Source organism: Electrona antarctica (assembly GCF_951216825.1).
Source record: "Electrona antarctica genome assembly, chromosome: 11".
NCBI lineage: Eukaryota > Metazoa > Chordata > Actinopteri > Myctophiformes > Myctophidae > Electrona > Electrona antarctica.
In genome coordinates, this window is record NC_136792.1 from 10073711 (window position 1) to 10093382 (window position 19672).

The 19672-nt window shown below is 42.4% G+C and overlaps 1 protein-coding gene across 1 annotated transcript in view; it reads right to left on the reverse strand.

Annotated features, from left to right (window-relative positions):
- The window catches only part of ryr1b (ryanodine receptor 1b (skeletal)), a 142712-nt gene that overhangs the window by 105099 nt on the left and 17941 nt on the right, over nucleotides 1-19672 (reverse strand). Inside the window, exons 2-9 of the mRNA XM_079514493.1 lie at nucleotides 10704-10823; nucleotides 10026-10127; nucleotides 3355-3429; nucleotides 2816-2894; nucleotides 2476-2588; nucleotides 2174-2273; nucleotides 1914-2010; nucleotides 594-668 (exon numbers count right to left, since the gene is read on the reverse strand). Coding sequence (XP_079370619.1) covers nucleotides 594-668; nucleotides 1914-2010; nucleotides 2174-2273; nucleotides 2476-2588; nucleotides 2816-2894; nucleotides 3355-3429; nucleotides 10026-10127; nucleotides 10704-10823 — 761 coding nt within the window. The remainder of the gene's footprint in view (nucleotides 1-593; nucleotides 669-1913; nucleotides 2011-2173; nucleotides 2274-2475; nucleotides 2589-2815; nucleotides 2895-3354; nucleotides 3430-10025; nucleotides 10128-10703; nucleotides 10824-19672) is intronic.

Genomic DNA, 19672 nt, shown 5'->3' on the forward strand with positions numbered 1-19672 from the left:
CCGTACCGGGGTGCATACTTAGTTTAGACTAGTCATTGGTTAGACATAAGGTTGGTGAGGGGTGCGTTAAGACGACCGGATTAAGGTTGGTGATGGGTGCGTTAAGGGTTGGGAGAGGGTTAAGGTTAGGTTTAGGTGTGCTGCCTCGTGGGAGGTTAGGGTTAGGGTGAGGGTTTGAGATAGGTTGTAGGACTAATGACTGGTCTAACCAATGACTAGTCAAAAATGACTGATTTTCAACTCAGCATAAATTAGGTTTTAATCAGTATTAGTAGCAAGATACACCTACTACTACTACTACTAATACTAGAAGTACTAGTACTACTATTACAATAAAATGTACTACTAGTACTACTACCACTGCTCCATAGAATGCGGCATTATGACATTATGATAAAGACAGGCAGTAAGTAAGTCAAATGTATTTGTATAGCACCTTTCAAAACGTGGTTACAAGGTGCTGTGCAATAACACAATTAAAAAAATAGCGACGTTCAAACATGCAGAGCAACATAAGAGCGATAAAACCAACTCTGCTTTAAAACATTCCACGGCGTGGGTACTACTACTGAGGAGGAGTGAGGACCACTCACCTGATTCTGAGAGGCTCCAGCCTCCAGAGAGATCTGGCCTGGCCGCACACAGCTCCGCCCTCATAGTGAGCCATCCTGCGCAGACAAACAGGTGTCTATTCAATCATTTCATTAACAATCATTTGAGTCAGCTGGACCTTCACTATAGGGCTTTCACTTCTAGTGATTTTTACTAGTTTACTAGTCGACTAGTTGTTTAACTAAGGCCTACCTCTTGTGTAAAAATAAAATGTTTTTTTTTTTTTTTTAATAGTTGTACATTTAAAAACTGTGTACTATAAATATAATCTAGCTGATCTTGAGGCCTACAAAACCGGGGGAACTTGGTACTAGTTGATAAGGGGGGGCCTTATCAACTAGTACCAACAAGGTCGACTAGTGGATTTACTAGTCGACTAGTTGAATAGTCGACTAGTTGCTAAAAGCCCTAGTCTTCACCCCACCCAAAAAGGTTGAGAACCCCTGCCATATAGGTGTCCCAGACCCCCTGTTGAAGACCCATGATTGAAGTATAACGCCCTGCTTCACATCCCCATAGTAGCCCACCCTCATTGGCACCTTCAAGTATGACTACTAGTTTTCTACTGCTGGCCACTGACAGACAGCTGGCTAGTACAGTATGTGTGAAAAGATCACAAAATGTAAACCTCACAATGGAATTGTTTAGGCCTTGTTCAGACTGGCAGCCTAAATCTGACTTCCTATCCAGATTGGAGTGCGATTGGTTTTAAGCAAGTCTGTTTTATTTTTTTGCTGCAGAACTTCAGATTTGATAAAAAAAAACAACACCAATATGGATAAGCCAGAAATCAGATTTGGGCTGCCAGTGTGTGATTTAATTTGTATTTATTTCGTTTTTTACCAATGTAATGGGCCAGTGACATCATCACATTCGCCCAACTGTGTTAAATCAACCATAACCAAACTTTTCTTTTCCATCACTTGTAATGCCGTGAGTGCCTTATACATGCCTCTGGACACTAGGGGACAGTGTCAGAGGCAGCAAGCAATTGACAAAACATGGGTTAGACAAACATCTCCACCAATAGCCCACCCTGGGCAAGACCTACGCTGAAAAGACTATCATCGGAAGTTGCAGGATCTTAGCGGAAGTATCGCCCAAGAAAATTACGTACAAATGACGTACAAATCAGTTTACATTCTTTGCGAATGAAACAAGTGAAAATACAGCTGACGGATGTTCCGGAGGATACATCCGCCGCTAGCTTCTCTGCCTTACGTTGTGACCAGGCTTTTCTTTTCGCAGATAAGTAAGCCTGGGACCGAGGCTACCAATAGCCTCTCTCTCCTCCTCCTCACCTTCGCTTTTCCTCTCCTTCCTCTGGCGCTCCAATGCCCAGACACTCGTCCATGTGGCCGTGGAACAGCCTGAGAACATGGCCTCCCGTCAGATACCCTGAGAGGGAGAGAGAAACACAGCCCGTGTGAGCACAGCAGCATTATGTGACTGTGTTTGTATACGACCTGCAAGCTCACTGTACGCTCGCGTGTGTGCGTGCGTGCGTGCGTGCGTGCGTGCGTGCGTGCGTGCGTGTGTGTGTGTGTGTGTGTGTGTGTACCCTCAGCCAGCTCGCACCCAGAGCACACTGGGTTCATGTTCCAGAGAGTCTGCATGAAGGAAGCATCTACCATCAGGTCTCCACTTGCGTAGGACAGATGCTAGAGAGAGAGGGGGAGAGAGAGAGAGAGAGAGAGAGAGAGAGAGAGAGAGAGAGAGAGAGAGAGATTATTGGAACAATAGCATAGCAGAACAACGTGCAGTACTGTAGGTAGAGCTGTTTCTGCTTTAACCTCTTAAACAGGGGGGCAAATCAAAAACAATAAATCACTCAGGCGGTATATGTATGTATGCAGGCCTTACCAGGTATCTCTCGGAGGACACGCTGACCAGGATGAGGTCATCTCCCACCCTGACCTTCTCACCCTCTGACCTCTGCTTGGAGGCTGGATGGATGGTCCACCAGCATGCCTCACCTGCAGGGGAGACCATGTACCGATCAGTGAAAAGTAAACCTTATTTTACATTAAGGGGGTTCATGAGGTCGATTCCAGGGCACCGCCGGTGCCAACACATGCGTATGAGTATAGCACGGTTTGAGTGTGGCAGAACATTTTAACAAAACAAAACAAAATGAGTACTAAAAAACCAACACAGAGAATAAAATAAGCATGGAGATAGCAAAAGGAGGTTGGGTTCTCACCTACGGAGTCTTCCTGTAAGCCCACGTCAAAGGCCAGCTTGTCTGTGAGTGATCGAGATGTAGTCAGACAGCTCAGGTACTGCAGAGAAAGAAACATCATTATTAATTATTATGAATTATCAATTAACTAACCCATAAAGCAATGGCTGGTAGAGTTGTACTTATACAGTCTGTATGTTGTGTACACTTGCCGGGTCTAGGATACAGTCCAAGACCATTTTCTTTATATTACTGTCTATCTCCCTCAAAACAGGTCCCATTGTGACATTGCCATAATGACATAATGACCCAGTATAGGGATGCCAGGTTTAGAGGGATTAAGTGTAATTTATATTCCGTAGTATAATGGTGTTGCTCATAGGAATTGATAAGAAGATCAATTCTGGCCCACATCAAGTGACATTTTGACCAATGTGTCCCTCACCCCAAAATGAGTCCGACACCACTCGTCTGCTCCTGAGTCCTGAGTCTACTGTCTATACCTTTCAACCACAGTTTTCCCCTCAACACAGATAGATGTTTTAAAAAGAGCGACTCACCATGCGAGAGTGGTAGTGTTTCAGGAGAATGGCATGTCCATACAGCAAGGTGCGATGGCCTCCGCCTTGGGATGACTGCAGAGGAACAGAACACAGGATTAGCGTTCAATACATGATCCAAATGAGGTGCCGTGCAAGGGTTAAAAGGGTTGAAAGGGTTAAAGTCTGCGACACTTAACCCATTTAGATCTGAGGACGATTCTACAAATGCCTTCTAAAATCATGACAGTGTTATGAAAAACCGGTGGCCAAATACATACATACATTTTTGGGGTCCTTGACATGAAATATTGAGCATCACTGATACAGAAACATTAGGTATTTCAGAAAACTGTCAGGATTTAGAAGACTTTTCTTTTTTTTTTTCGACGTCAGGCCAATAATTCGAATAAGAATTGTTTTGACATTGTGCATGATGTGTGCAGACTTAGGCTCTTTCTACTACAGGTCCCAGAGACAACCTGGGCCTGCTGCACTGGACAAGACAAGACAGGGACACACAGTACAGTAGTTGAGAAGGACCAAGACAAAGACACGGCCTCAGGGAATCACCATTATAATAAAACGTATTGGCAAATTCATGGATCGTGTAGCAAAAACAGCATTATCAGACTCCATTGGTTTGCTACCCAGTGTTGTTTTTGGCAGCAAATTTAGATTTTAGTTTTAGTCATAGTCTCTTGAATGGTTTTCACTTTTTACTAGTCATCTGGAATGTTTTAGTGTTTTAGTCGACTAAATATCATAAGATTATAGTTGATTTAGTCGACTAAAATGTGTTTTGGTGGGCGTTCATGCCGTCGTAACGACTGTTTTTACACTTTTTTACGCTGAAAATAGCCGATCTACAGGCTCACAACGCGTCGCAGCGCGACGTGTTGTGAGCTTGTAGATCTGGTATTTTCATGCAGCCAAGTGTAAAATGACTTATACTGGATCTCTTGTCCACTAGTCCCTTCCTAACATTTTAGTGTAGTTTATATTTGATGACGAAATTGTCAGTATATTTAGTCATAGTTTTAGTCATCATGGTTTAGTTTTCATTTAGTTTTTATGTAGTTTGTGTCAGTGAAAAAAGGTATAGTCGACGAACATTTCTCGTCATATGATTAGTCGACCAAAACAACACTGATACCACCACCAATGCATCGTTTTCAGTTTCACCTGTTGAATGATTATGTCTATGCCGAATATCTGTACAATGCACAAAATAGATATATCCAATATCTAACATATCAATACTGGTGCAACCCCTTGTCCACCTTTGAGTTGGTGGAAATACACATGCTGTATTCCTGGAAAGAGACGGGAAAACAAAATACAGAAAGGAAAAACAATAACAGGAATGTGAAAACTGTTGCGTACAAAACCACAAAAGAGTATCACGTCACAGAATGGCACAATGCTAAACAAGAGGATTAAAACCACATAAAACTAACGAAGAACTAAGAAATCCTGCACTGTGGCTGTATGCCTCCGCCAACCATTTGCTGTCGTTTACGCCCATGTCTGTCCAAATTCCTAATATACAGTATGTAGAAAATGAAGACTTTGAAGGAATTTAATGAACCTGTTTTGTATAACCTTTACAATTGACCACCTTTTAATTTCTAATCAGTTCATTCTTGAGTCCAAGAGGACATTAACCCATTTAGGCCTGACCTCGAAATTTAAAAAAAATCTTCTAAATCCTCCAGTTTTCTGAAATAAATGTTTTCACGATTTTTCAAAAATAGCAGATCTACAAGCTCGTAGCGCGCCACTCGGTGGCGCGCTATGAGCTTGTAGATCTGATATTTTCAATAGCTAAATTATAACATAATGTTTAAAACACCAAAAGGGGTTGATGTCATGAAATTCCATCAAGTCATATGTATTGCTTTCACAAGGTTTGGACGGACGGACGGACGGACGGACGGATGTATGCACATGCAACCTACAAAACATAATGCTCCCGAGTACACGGCTGGCCACCGGCGGAGGCATAAACAAACAATTTCAGAAATCCCTCCTACCTTTTCTCAGCATCCAGAGAAGTTTTAAATGAGGAAAAACAAAAAAGTACTGTTGTAGATACAGATACGGTACATCTATAGAACAAATCAACTAGCCCTGCTGCCATCAGGTAGTGGGTAGTCAGGGTAATACGCCCATTTATCCAATATGTTACAGTACAAGTGTAACACCCCCCGTCCCCCCTGTCAAAACCGGCGCATTGACTGCCTTTCCGCTTGTACTGTGACATGCATGTATCACAAATCCAAAGGAAAGCATCAAAGTAATGAAATCGCCTCCTCTCTCTGTATCTCTCTTTTAGGTTCGGTTTCATGGACCTTCATAGCAACTGTGTGGCTCTTTCAGAATAAATAGTTTGGTTTATAATCTCTTTTTTTTAAACTTGAGAATAACATGTATTTATTTACAGTCAGTAACCTGCCTTTTCCAGACGTTTGCATGTTATATGTGTCTGTTATTTACATGTCTGGTTTCCATACATAAAGACCAAAAACAATAGAGGTAGATTGGGTAAATGTATAATCAATTCATTACGTTTAGAGAGAAAAAAATGAGACATTATGGACAGATATTGATGTTTAGTCAAACAATACGGTTTAGTCAAACAATATGGTGATGTCACTCTTTGGGCCCTATTATGCGTGTCTTAAGTACCAGGTCTTATGACTTAACTTAAGACCTGGAGGCGTGGTCAATGCTGTTTGGCCACTCAGAATAGCCAAATGGCATTGATCACGCCTCCAGGTCTTAAGTTAAGTAATAAGACCTGGTACTTAAGACATGCATAATAGGGCCCTTTGTGTCCTCAAGTCCACATCTACCAATAGTATTCTAATTGTACCTGGAGGCTAGATGGCTAACTGCAGATAAAACCTAAAGGCTATTATAGGAATACTAACGAATAATAAAACCCTGTAGACTAGATAGTTAAGTAAGGATAAAAACATGTAGGCTGTAGAGTTAACTAGTGATAAAAACATGTAGGCTGTAGAGTTAACTAGTGATAAAAACATGTAGGCTGTAGAGTTAACTAGTGATAAAAACATGTAGGCTGTAGAGTTAACTAGTGATAAAAACATGTAGGCTGTAGAGTTAACTAGTGATAAAAACATGTAGGCTGTAGAGTTAACTAGTGATAAAAACATGTAGGCTGTAGAGTTAACTAGTGATAAAAACATGTAGGCTGTAGAGTTAACTAGTGATAAAACATGTAGGCTGTAGAGTTAACTAGTGATAAAACGTGTTGGTTATAGGGTTCATAAAACCTGTTATATAATGATAAAACAACATGTAGGCTATAGAGTTAAGTAAGGATAAAACCTCTAGGCTAACAGTATTATGATAATGATAAAACCTGTATACACTAGAATGTTACAGTAAGTGCACTTAATCTACTGGTCTAAACCAACTATGCATGGGGCAGGTATGTACACTGGAAGTGGGAAGGACTCATCCATTAACCATTATCCACATTAGCAGTAGGCTCAGCTGGGACAGGTGTGTCTGCGTGTGTGTGTGTGTGTGTGTGTGTGTATGTGTGCGTGTGTGTGTGTGTGTGTGTGTGTGCGTGCGTGCGTGCGTGCGTGCGTGCGTGCGTGCGTGCGTGCGTGCGTGCGTGTTTTGGGGGGTGTTGGGTTTCCCCTATACTTGACGCAGGCAGTAGGGACTCTCCACTGGGCTACATGCCATGCTATTCTCATCCACAGTCACAGTCAGTGGAAAAGGCCGGGCCACAGGGCTCCACGATTAAAGCCAGGAGCTGCTGAACAAGCCCCGATAACGCGGCCCATAAAGCGCTGCTAACACCCCCAGCTAAACCAAATGCTAAACAGACTTTGTCTCGTCTGATCGAGGAGAGCAGTCGGCTCTGCCATTAAGTCTATTGCAGCGTTATGGACTTTCACCATATGGTTTTGTAGGGTTAGTGTTAATACAAAATGAGTGCTAGCTAGGTTTGATGTTTGTGCTGTCGTACAGTTTTTGAGGCAAAAAACTCTGAAGAAAAGCGTCATGGAGATGAAAATGAGTGAAGAACGCAAATTAAAAGACGGTGGAAAACCATGCTAATAGCAATGGATGTACAGCGTTGCATGAAATGATATGAACAATGTGTTGTGAAATTACACAAATACATACATTTGTATACAATGTTCTATATTGCACACTGCAAAATAATCTGCAATGTGGACTAACAAAAAAATGTAAATGCCTCGACAGATAATTATATTTCAAAAGATTTTTTTTAATCACTGTATACATTTTAAAACAAAAAACAAAACAAAATCTAAAAAGATTCTATGAATAGAAAAAAATAAAAAATATAATGGTAAGAGCACATATAAACGTAGACGCCCTTTCCGGCTCTGGTGCGTATGTGCTCAAGGGAGGGCAAAACTTTCCCGAGATTCCTTTGTGCCGAAGCACAGAGGAAGCATGAGCGTGTGTCACAGAGCGCATGTTCAGGGTTTGTAAGTCCCGGAAAAGATGTGCTGTGATTGGCCAGTAATCACTGGCAGTGTGACGTAACATGCCTAATTCCACACTTCCAGCATACTTCCTTCCCCAGTGTAAATTCTCCCACCCCTCCTTCAACACACATCGCTCCAACGAACTGCAGCGGCCAATGAGGCATCTATTTTTGAGTGGTGTAAACCACTCCTACAACTGGCTTTGTTAGTGCTCAAAAAATGAGCACGGTTGCTATGGTCACCCAGTTCACACGGGTGTGATTTCATTACGTCAGACAATCAGACATTATGTCAGACCACAGCTGATCAGTCTATATAAGACCTTACACCACTCAGTTCACACGGGTGTGATTTTTATTTTTTAAATATCTATGGGTAAGAATAGCGTGTAATGTGCGAATAATGTTTCCCCATTTGTATTTTTCTCTCAATTTATTCGTTACGCTAAATCCCAATTCCCCCATGTGTTCTATTCTATCCCATTGTTACTGCTAACTCGTACAGTCCGATAATTATGCAGAGGACCATGCTATTCTTCCAAGTTCCACACCCCGGTGTACAGACCAATGTATAGTAGTGCAACCACAGACATTGCCCCTAGCTGTGCCACCCAAGTGACCAGCTCTCACTTGCCAATCACTCTTCATGATTTATTTTCTCCATCTCTCATGTTTACATTTGTATCTTGTAAAGCACCTTCATTCATTCTTTGTATGAAAGGTGCCATAAATATGAATTGTTTTTGGTATTATTTAATAAAACGGCAACTTCCATCCCTTTTTTTTGCCCATAAATTCTACCCTGCAGGTGAAGTGCTTGGCTAGCTTTTGTTCAGACGGTGAGAGGCGATAGCAGCTATGTCACTATGTAGCTCTGTGTGTCTCTTTCCTCGAAGCATTCCAGTTACCGCATGACGTCTATTGAAGAGTATTATTATTTGAGCCAAGTGTCACCCTAGCAAGTTCTGCATACGCCTGTGGAGACGCCGTCCTCTTTTAGGTTTTCAGAAACCTATAGGTTAGGTTTTAGAGGGCGTTTTTACAATCGGCCTCAGGTCTAAAAATGACTTGAATGTTGACACTATTTCATTGAAGCAGACAGAACAGGTCAGCAGCGATGGAGGTTTGTACAGATAAGGCTGGTTGATTTGCCTACTGGTTGGATTGAGGACACGCTGGCTACAGGATAATGAGACACATTATGTAGAGACATACCCATTTGTCCAAATCAACCTGTTCGGCAAGATAGCGGAAAGGGGGAAAAAAAGGAATATTGACAAAACAGCAGGCATGGAAAAGCCACAAATAACTTGCCCATCTATAGCAAAGTTATAGGAAACCTTCACCGATTTTCAACCTAAATCCCATTGTTTTGATTGTTGTTTTTGATTGCTGGCCAATCAGTGGCAGCTAGAGGCGGGATCAAGGCATACACAGTGCTGCCTTGATCCCGCCTCTAGCTGCCGCTGATTGGCCAGGCCGTTTTGTGGCCGGAGCATCAAGTCTGCCTGAGAGTTCCCAGATGGGAGCAGGAGGTGTACTCTCTGCTGCCCCATCTGGCGGAGTCAGGTTATAGGCGGGGTCCTTGACAAGAACATGTTTGAGAACGACTGACATAGAAACATGGGTTGTTCAGGATTTAGAAGGCATTTGTAGATTAGTCCTCATGTCTAAATGTGCTTAACTCAGAGAGTACGAGTCACATTTCCACACTCTCCGAATTACAGTCCCATAACCATTTTGGTTCCTAACTATCAGTAATTTAGCCCACGTTGAGAAACTACTGATCTACAGTATAATAATAATAACCTCTGGACTGGAGTGATGGTGACGTAAATCACCATAAATAAATAAAAAGTAAAAAAGTAAATAAAACACCATCCAGATCCATCACAATTCACAATTCCAACCATACAGAAAAGTGTTGAAAAGTGAGGTATTCAGCTATTAGTGTAGATTTCCGTCTTACACAAACATTAAATTCCCATTGACAATGAATGGACAATTTACGTCATATGTGACTAAATTTGATGGACTGCCGTTGGATTTTGTTTTATGAAAGCGGGGAATCATAGCTTCAAATAGAGATATTGGTTGTTCAGTTTGACCCACCAGTTTTGGAGATATGGCTTATATAGAGAAAACAGCGAGTTGAGTTTTTCAGCACATTAATTGTATTGGAGCCTACCTCCATCAGGTCCATGGTGTTGGCGAGCATCTCCTGCAGGGCTCGTACCGACAGAGACTGCTCCAGGATGAACGAACACACGGCCAGGTCTGGAGGCACATTCTGACAACACACCAAGCACACATTTTAGAGATTCATACAGACGCAGACGTGTGTGTGTGTGTGTGTGTGTGTGTGTGTGTGTGTGTGTGTGTGTGTGTGTGTGTGTGTGTGTGTGTGTGTGTGTGTGTGTGTGTGTGTGTGTGTGTGTGTGCGTGTGTGTGTGTGTGTGTGTGTTCCAATTTTTATGTTTCGGATGCCCTACTACTTTTCATCACACAAGAGTGTTGCACAAAAAATATGTGTAAATAGCACATTTACAAGCATTGGCTATTTTCACTATTTTAAGATGTTTTAAAAAAGAACAATAAAAAACGTTTCCACCACTCTCTTACCTCCCTCTTACCCTCCCCCTGATATAAGAAACATGGACTCAATCACCTCATTTCAAACCCACCTCAAAACCCACCTGTTTAGGCAGGCTTATGATTGATCTGTGTTTTCTGCTGCAAGCTATACATTATTGTCTGCTTTTGCTTTTAACTGTGTTTTGTGTCAACTGTTTTTAACTTGTTGTACGGCGACCTTGAGTGCCCTGAAAGGCGCCTTATAAATAAAATGTATTATTATTATTATTACCTGGGCATTGGAGGTGGTTTCCAGAAAACACAGGCGGTTTCCAAAGCCCTCGCAGGAAAGACATAGTTTGATCTGCTCCTTCAGCACGGAGGCAGTGCACTGTAGAACAATCTGATCATCCTGGAAACAAAGCAGAATAACAACAACAACATCAGACTTATGGACACCTTACTTGGCATTTAAAGACAACTTTAAAAAACAAAAACGGAACAACTTTATTAAAAGAAAATAACTAGAAAGAATAAACAGCAGATATAAACGGCAAAGAAAACAAAGAAGACGGGATTAGTTTTGGAAGGCAAGTTCGAAGAGTTGGGGGGGGGGTTTGACAGCAGTTTTTAAGAGATGAGAGGGTTGGGGGAAGCTGTGATGCGAGTTGGGAGAGAGTTCCTAAAACTGAGACTGAGAAAGCTGGCTATGAAGCCATACGCAAATCAGCCGTTGCCAAAAAGAAATTGCCTACCACACGACAGTGTGATTTGAGTCTGGCTTATTACCAGCCAGGCTACTGTCTGTCACCCCACCCTGCAGGTCCAATGCTTGACCCTGGAGATTTCTAGGAGGTTTGGCATCCCTGCCTGGACCCGAGGGAGCGGGAGGGGACATGATGGCAAAGGAGGCCAGAGAGGTAAGGGGAGCAAGGTTGTTGAGGACCACACACACACACACACACACACACACACACGCACACGCACACGCACACGCACACGCACACGCACACGCACACGCACACCTCAATAACAACGAAAGTACTGAAATATATATCGGCATAATAAAAGAAAGGTTGAGCAATATTGCAATATGGATAGGCTATATTTTCATTCTCAGCTGTGTGGCAACAATCTAATCTAACAGAACACCGCACCAGGCCAGCTTTACCTTTTTTTCTGTTTGAATCAGTACTGGTCAAACAGAGAAAGATATAAACGTTGAATAGAGGAAGGGAGCGCTGCCGTGGTCCTTTGTTTGTTGAACTGAATACAGGTGCTCGTTGGCGAGGTTAAATCATAACATTAAAGAAGAGGATCCAAGGCACTCCGTTCCAGTGAGGTGAAAAAAAGCCTTTTTTATTCAAGAGTTAAGGCATGGCAAAGAACATTACAAAAAGAAGGACCAACGCGTTTCGGCACTCAGCCTTCGTCAGGGTCCCATGATAAAGATAAGATAAAGACATAACGTCTAACAGACAGCACTAATATTATACTAGTACTTTCTATTTGCACAAAAAAATCAAGGCCAGGGACGCATGAAAATGTGTCCGCGACCCTGCAGACACTACAAAAGGCTCCCAGGCAGGTCAGAGCAACAGAATGCTAACCGTGAGTAATGTGTGGCCCATCATCAGAGCCTGATGTAAGCGTAGCAATAAACACCCCCTCTCTCTCTCCCCCCAATGTGAACCCACCCCACCTGACACCCTGCATTGCCAGCTGCCGCCTCTACTCAACTATTATATCACTTAACCTGCCTGACTTCCCTTCTCCTCTCCACCCCCCTATGCCCCCTCCCCCTCCAGCTCTGTTTATGTTACAGACAGTAGAACTATTTCCATTACTTCAGAAACCTATACCTATATCTTTGTTTCCTCTTTCGGTTATATATATCGTTAAGCTTTCACTTGTACTCTTTCGCACGACAAGCTAACAGCATTGGTCACATGGCACGTGTCATATATGATCGAAAATGTATAATGTGTTCTTACTACTTTGTTATTCCTTATTCTTTCTTTTGTTATTGTTGCTCCAAACGTTGATGAACCAAAATCAAAGAATGTCAGCTCTTCTGTGCTCCTATATGAGACGTAACAAGTTAAAATATATACAGTATAGGCCTACATCTTGAAATCTTATATGTATGTATGTTTTGAAGTGGCCATGTTCTCATCATTTCAATCAACAATATCCCATTCACTATATTTTATCACTTCATTTTTTAAGATGTGTACGCATCCTGAGTTACTGTAAATTAAGTAGCAAGTAGAATTTCTCAACCCCCCCCCCCCCCCCCCCCCCCCCCACACACACACACACACACGCACACACGCACACTCATGTACATGATCATTTACCTACAGGTTGTGAATGAGAGTGCAGTGCAGGACTTTGTGTGCCCAATACAGTAGCTTACACATAACAGGATGGAAAGTGATGCCGGGTCGCTGACCTCATAACACTCATAACTCCCTCCCAGTCTCTTTCTCTCCGTCTATCTCCCATCTCTCTCCCTCTCCCTCTCTCTCTGTACCCAGAGGCCTCTGCTGCCTTTCCTTTGGCTCAAGCGTCACTGTGCCACCTCTCTGCCTTGAGTCAGGGCTATCATTTATCTCTCCTCAGCCTAGAAACGTCTCTGCAGCGTGTCCTGCTGCATGTCCCCTTGTTCTCTGGGAAAGTGGAGCAACGTGCCCTATGTCCTCTCTCTCTCTCTCTCTCTCTCTCTCAATACAATACTATAATGCATCATATACAGTAGTATTGTGTGATTTTTGAATAGCCTGCACTATGCAGGACAAAATAAATAATACTTATAATTACAGTGTTTATTTATGAGACACAAGTGTCTCATAAACTGCACAATAATTAAATCAATTGCACATGATCTCATGTAAACATGCCAGATTTAGCTAGAAGCTCATTTCCATCCATAGTCCCACGTATAATAACAACATGACCAGAAACTGAAAATGCAACAATAACAATATGCAACTGCCTTCAAATAAATAAATACAAATACCATAAGCCAGGCCTAACTAACAACCTAAAATGTGCATTACGCATACTGTGCATTACATTCACCTAATGCAATGGATGTACATTGAGACTTGTACTTAACATTTCTGTCAATGTCGCCTGACCGGTAATAATAATTGGGACTGATGATTGCCGGGAAGGGCTACGGCCCGAAAACGTTACCACTTTAAGTAAAAGATAGTTCTGGGAGCACAAAATGGTGTGCGGATTCTTGTCATTTCTTGACTTTAATTTCTTGACTTCTAATAGTAACTATAGGCCATAGCCATCCTCTACCAGCAATTAGGGGTTCATAATCTTTCCCCGAGACACTTCGACAATAACTCTGGGGGAGCCCGGCCGGGGTCAAACAGGGAACATCTGGCTGCTCTACCGGCCACTCTACCGCTGAGCCACTGCCGCCCCTAGTATAGTCTCAGTGTCATTTCACCATCCCGCCCTATGCTTTAGCAATAAGCAAATACACACAGTCACTCAGTGTCAAGAAACGCCACACGATGCTATGCAACAGAAACAAGGAGAAACACCACACAACGGAAACAACCACATCCTAAATCTCTTTTTTTTGAGGGTCGCTACTAGCCACTCCTATATATGCACAGCTTTGTGTGTATGTGTGTCTGTCCGTATGAGCACAGAATCGATGCCTTTGATTGGCTGAGCACAATGATGCTGTATGATGATGCATGATGAGCGCCGCTGACTTCACACAAGTGCGATGTTGTTTCTTCTTCAACACAAATTTTCAAAAATCAAAGCGATTCTCGGTTCGATTCAAAGCGACAAATTGATTCTCATTAAAATATTCCCAGTTTATCTAAATGATTTCAGTCATATTGTTTTCATATGGACTTTAACAACCAAGTGTAGCCTAGTTATTTCCAACAATGCAAACAAAACATTATATAATAGCCTACCGAGAGGGTCGTGTAATGGCTTAGATGGATTCTTAGATTATAGGTGCAGTTCCATTTGACGCAGAAACAACAACATAATTGCCTTGATGCAAGCAGCATTAACGAGTGTCAACGAGCGTCAGCTGGACAGTGACAAAACACACCTCAGCTGTGCTGAACTGAAGTGACTGGAGTTAGTTTCAAATAAAACCCTTGAATATGACTTGAATAATGTGTACTCTGTGATTATGGTAAGCTTACATTTCATATCACAAAACACTGTATAGTAAAAAACTCCTGTAACTTCGTATAATAATTTTGACTCGTATAAGAATCGCGATTCAAGTATGAATAGATTTTTCCCACACTCAACCCTCTCATTCCACCCACCAGCCAAGAAGCACAGCACAGGAGCAAACACGACATCTTCCACACAAAACAGACAGACAAAAAACGAAAAGTGGCCACAGTACATTTATCCACACCACACACTGGATACTCTGACAACGGGTGCAGCAAGTACTCTTGACAGCAGCTACACAACAGGTATCGCATAATCGGTTGGGGCGTGCGTGCATTCCCAACTTGCATCGTTCCAAATTTACAGACTTGCGCTACTTCCCAAGTATGCTGGTTCCCTTGCCGACCACAGCCATACACAGGACAGGAGTATGGTTATAATCAGTATCTCTCACAGGAGGTGTGGCCAGCCTACGCCGTCAATCATCTATGACAAATGTCTTCTAAATCATGACAGTTTTCTGAAAAACCTCATGTTTCTCAAACATTTTCATGTCAAGGACCCCCAAAAATATATGTAATTGGCCGCCGACCCCCCCATCTGAAAATATGTAGTTCAATGGAACCCCCCCAGAAGATTTGAGTTAAAAACATTCTCTCTGAAAGAATATACAGTATATATTCCAAATTTGCGCCACATTTTCATGATTAAAAAATAAAAAACAGACCTACAAGCTCATAGCGTGGCACCCCCCCCCCCCCCCCCCCCCCCATGACATCACCAAGAACACTTTCAACAATGTTACAGTGGCAGAGAGAGAGAGAGAGAGAGAGAGAGAGACCTTAAAAAGCAAACAGCCTTCGGGAACAATAGCTATTTGCTGCTCCCAATAATGTGCAGAATTTTTCACTTGCTTCCTCGCGAGTCTGACTGAATTCAGACCCCTAAACGACCGTTCTCAAAGCAGTGAGTGTCTGTGGAGTAAAGCCCGGCTGCCATGTTGTGGCGGGGGGTGGGGGGGGGGGGGGTGATAATAAGAATCTAAATCGGTCTGAATTGGGCCGAACGAGGCTGAACTGGGGCTGTGTGCTGCAGGCAGGCGGCTGTGTTTTCGAGGACAGTGAGAAACGGAGTCATGGAGTATAGGCCCCCCGATAAGGAGATATGGGACTGGGGCTCGGGGACGGGGGGCTAAAAGAGGGACACAGTGACTCACTGCTCTGAGACGAACCCAACGATCGGATGACACTTTGCAGCCGGTCTGCACGACCAAACGATACAGCGTTACATGGCATCACATGACTCAATCCTGTTCAGAAGAATATCTATACACAGTACACCAACCAACACGGACCGGTCTCACTCTGCATGCTAGCTGGCTCCAGTTAATGTCCCTCGACGGTTACTGTAGCCATTGAAAAATAGCAGGGGGGGGGGGTCACTGGAACAACATATTTTCAGATGGGGGTCGGCGGCCAATTTCATAAAGTTTTGGGAGTCCTTGACATGAAAATGTTTGAGAACCACTGATATAGAAACACAGGTTTTTCAGAAAACTGTCAGGATTTAGAAGACATTTGTAGCCGAAAACCGGCAAAAATAGCTGATATAGGCTATGTGTAAAGGGAAAAAAGGAGAGGGCCGAGTACAGACCCCTGGGGCGCTCTCCTCAACATAGTATACACAGGACAAGAGGGATCGCACACAAATTCACGTTTAGAATTTGGGCCAATTTTCTGTTGAAAATACATGTCCAGCAAAAACAATCCCTAACCGTGGTTCTCAAGTCTGGTCCTGCAGGAATACTATACTGCTAGCTTTCATCTTACCTATTGTCCCCAGGTTGAAATAAGTCCCCAGACGGCAACACAGCGAGAAAGGAAAGCAGCAGGTCTCCGCTGTGCCGTAAGCACTGAGCAAGGAGATGAAGTTATATCCTCCCTGACACTGCCAACGATAGACCTTCCTGGTGTTGATACTATATAAGCTCTTGGCCCTGAATACTAATGACCTTATTTTGTGCATTTCATACAAAACAAGTGCAGCTGTAGTAGGGTCTAGAGCAGTGGTTGCCAAGGTTTTTCATGTGAAGGAACCCCAAAGTGACACTCATTAGACATGGGTTAGACATGGGTTAAGGTTAGGTTTAGGTGTGCTGCCCCGTGGGAGGTTAGGTTTAGGGTGAGGGTTTGAGATAGGTTGTAGTTGTAGGACTAATGACTGGTCGCAAAAACGAGAACTGTCAATCACAACGACTACTGGCCAATCACAGCAGGGCTTTCCTACAACGTTGGTGGGATACATAATAACGCGTCCATGACATTAGAGACACTGGGCTCACTGCTACAATCTAAAATATCTAAAACCACATATTACACACACAAAGACCCCCAGGAAAGTGTTCTAAATCTTCTAAACGTCATTAACATATTATATTTTTGCAAAAATGTCCCTTTAAGTGTAAATGTGCTTTATTAATCATTACTGTCCACCACTGAGCATATAAGTATGTACGTATATCTCATAATGCTTGTAAAGTATGAAAGCTTTAACCTATTTTGGGTGGGAACCCCTTGTGGTGTTTTAAACATTGTTATAATTTAGCTATTGAAAAAAAGCAGATCTACAAGCTCATAGCGCGTGAAAATCGTGAAAATGTGGCGCAAATCTTTAAATATATCGTTGCTGTCGGGAGGAAACCAAACCTCATAACTCAATTTTTGAGGTTTTTGATTTTGTTTGCCATAAATCAGTGCTATTGAACACCCTTTACGTCTGTGTGTTGTTTCGAAAATATTGAACCAATGGAAAGTAGTAAAAAGTGCTTTGGACAAAACCTCTTAACTCCATTGGACCCTCACAATGTCTGCTAAAGCAACTAACTCTACCACCTCTCCCACCTCTCATGGAAGTAATTGACAATATATAAAGTTACAACACCAACTTTGATGAGGCTGTATTGCTTTGTTTAAAAAAGATATGGTTTTCTTTATTTCCTGAAATTTTTTGGAGTTATGAGGTTTCCTCCCGACAGCAGAGATATATTCTTTGCTTCTGGGGGGGTCCCTGGAACATCATTTCCAGATGGGGGTCCAAGGCCAAATACATACAATGTTTGGAGTCCTTGACATGAAATTAATGTTTGAGAACCACTGACATAGAAACATAGGGTTTTTCAGAAAACTATCAAGACATTTGTAGAATCGTCCTCAGTCCAAAATGGGTTAAACACGTACATTTAAGTTGTTATAGTTCACGACAGCAGCTTGTTAAAATGGAATTACATAAGATTCTGCTGCCAAACATAGACCTTGTCAGTGGAATTGCGTTGCTAGGAAACAGTTTGGGTCTAGTCATTCTTATTTCCTGTCATCTACTAGCTGCATATTCACCAAACACTGCAAGAAATAGACCTGCACCCATTTATAGAGTGCTTGTTGTAAAGTGTGAAAAGATCAATTGAATCAATTTTGGGGCGGGAACCCCTTTTGGTGTTTTAAGCATTATGTTATACTTTAGCTATTGAAAAATGGCAGATCTACAAGCTCAAAAAACATATGACAACGAATGACTCTATTGCTTTATTTATAGTCTGTTGTAAATTTTTTGCCGAAAACAGCAGCTCTACAAGCTTGCATCGTGATGAAAAGTTAGAAGATTGGCTATTTTCAGTGCACGACACACCAGCACGCAACTGTAAATTCTACAATTAAACTTAACAGTTAGACAAATGCTTTCTCTGCACACGCGCAGCCGAGGACCGCACATGTGGTGCTGAGCTTGTAGATCTGCTATTTTTCAATAGCTAAAGTATAACATAATGCTTAAAACACCAAAAGGGGTTCCCGCCCCAAAGTGAGGCTTAACTCACCCTCATATTAATAGAAGCAGCTTGCAGCAGTGGTTTCCAAAGTGGGGTCCGGCCGGGACCCCCAGGGGTCCTAGAGCGAGTTCCAGGGGGTCCCCAGCTAAATGATAGTTTGGAACCAAATGGACCCTTATGGGTCTGTATTCTGTAACTCTGAGAGTGTACAAAATGGTACAACTACATTTGAGTGAAAATTAACATTGCTTTACAATATAGCCTAATGCATGTCAAACTGGGGGAACTTGAAATTAATATGGTTGAGAATCACTGCTAGAGCTGTAAAAATCTTCTCTCATCGTCCATGGCATATCTTTTCAAATGGGGATCCGCGGGGCTAATTAGTGTCATGAAAAGGTTTGGGAACCACTGGCTTACGGGACTCATGGTGGGGGGGGGCCTCCTGCTTGATTCTCAGCCATCCACAACTATTGTGTAACGTGCTAATTTTATATGACACGGACGAGACAATGCCAAGCAGGCGGGGGAGGGGACGCCAGGATGTGTTGGGATATCACAGGAGCACTGTGACCCAGTGAACTTGTACCTGGATGCCGGACAAGGTTCTACAGTGTACTAGTACTGTTAATGTTCCCATCAAGCAGTGTTGTTTTTGGCAGAAAAATTTGATTTTTAGTTTTAGTCATAGTCTCTTGAATAGTTTTCACTTAGTTTTAGTCACATTTTTAGTCGACTAAAATGTATTTTGGTGGGCCTTGATGCTGTCGTAATGACTGATTTTACACTGAAAATAGCTGATCTACAAGTTCACAACGCGTCGCTAGATCAGCTATTTTCAGCATGCAACCAAGTGTAAAATGACTTATACTGGATCTCTTGTCCACTAGTCCCTTCCTAACATTTTAGTCTAGTTTTTATTTGTTGACGAAATTGTCAATATATTCAGTCTTAGTTTTAGTCATCATAGCTTAGTTTTCATTTAGTTTCCATTTAGTTTTCGTCAGTGGAAAATGGTAGTCGACGAACATCTTTTGTCTTAGTTTTAGTCGACGAAAACAACACTCCCATCAAGTTGGCAGGTGTAGCTTAGCAGCTGCAGCTCCTGTCTGTCTGTCTGTCTGTCTGTCTGTCTGTCTGTCTGTCTGTCTGTCTGTCTGTCTGTCTGTCTGTCTGTCTGTCTGTCTGTCTGTCTGTCTGTCTGTCTGTCTGTCTGTCTGCTAGTGATACAATATAAGATAGTGTCCAGTACATTGATTGCG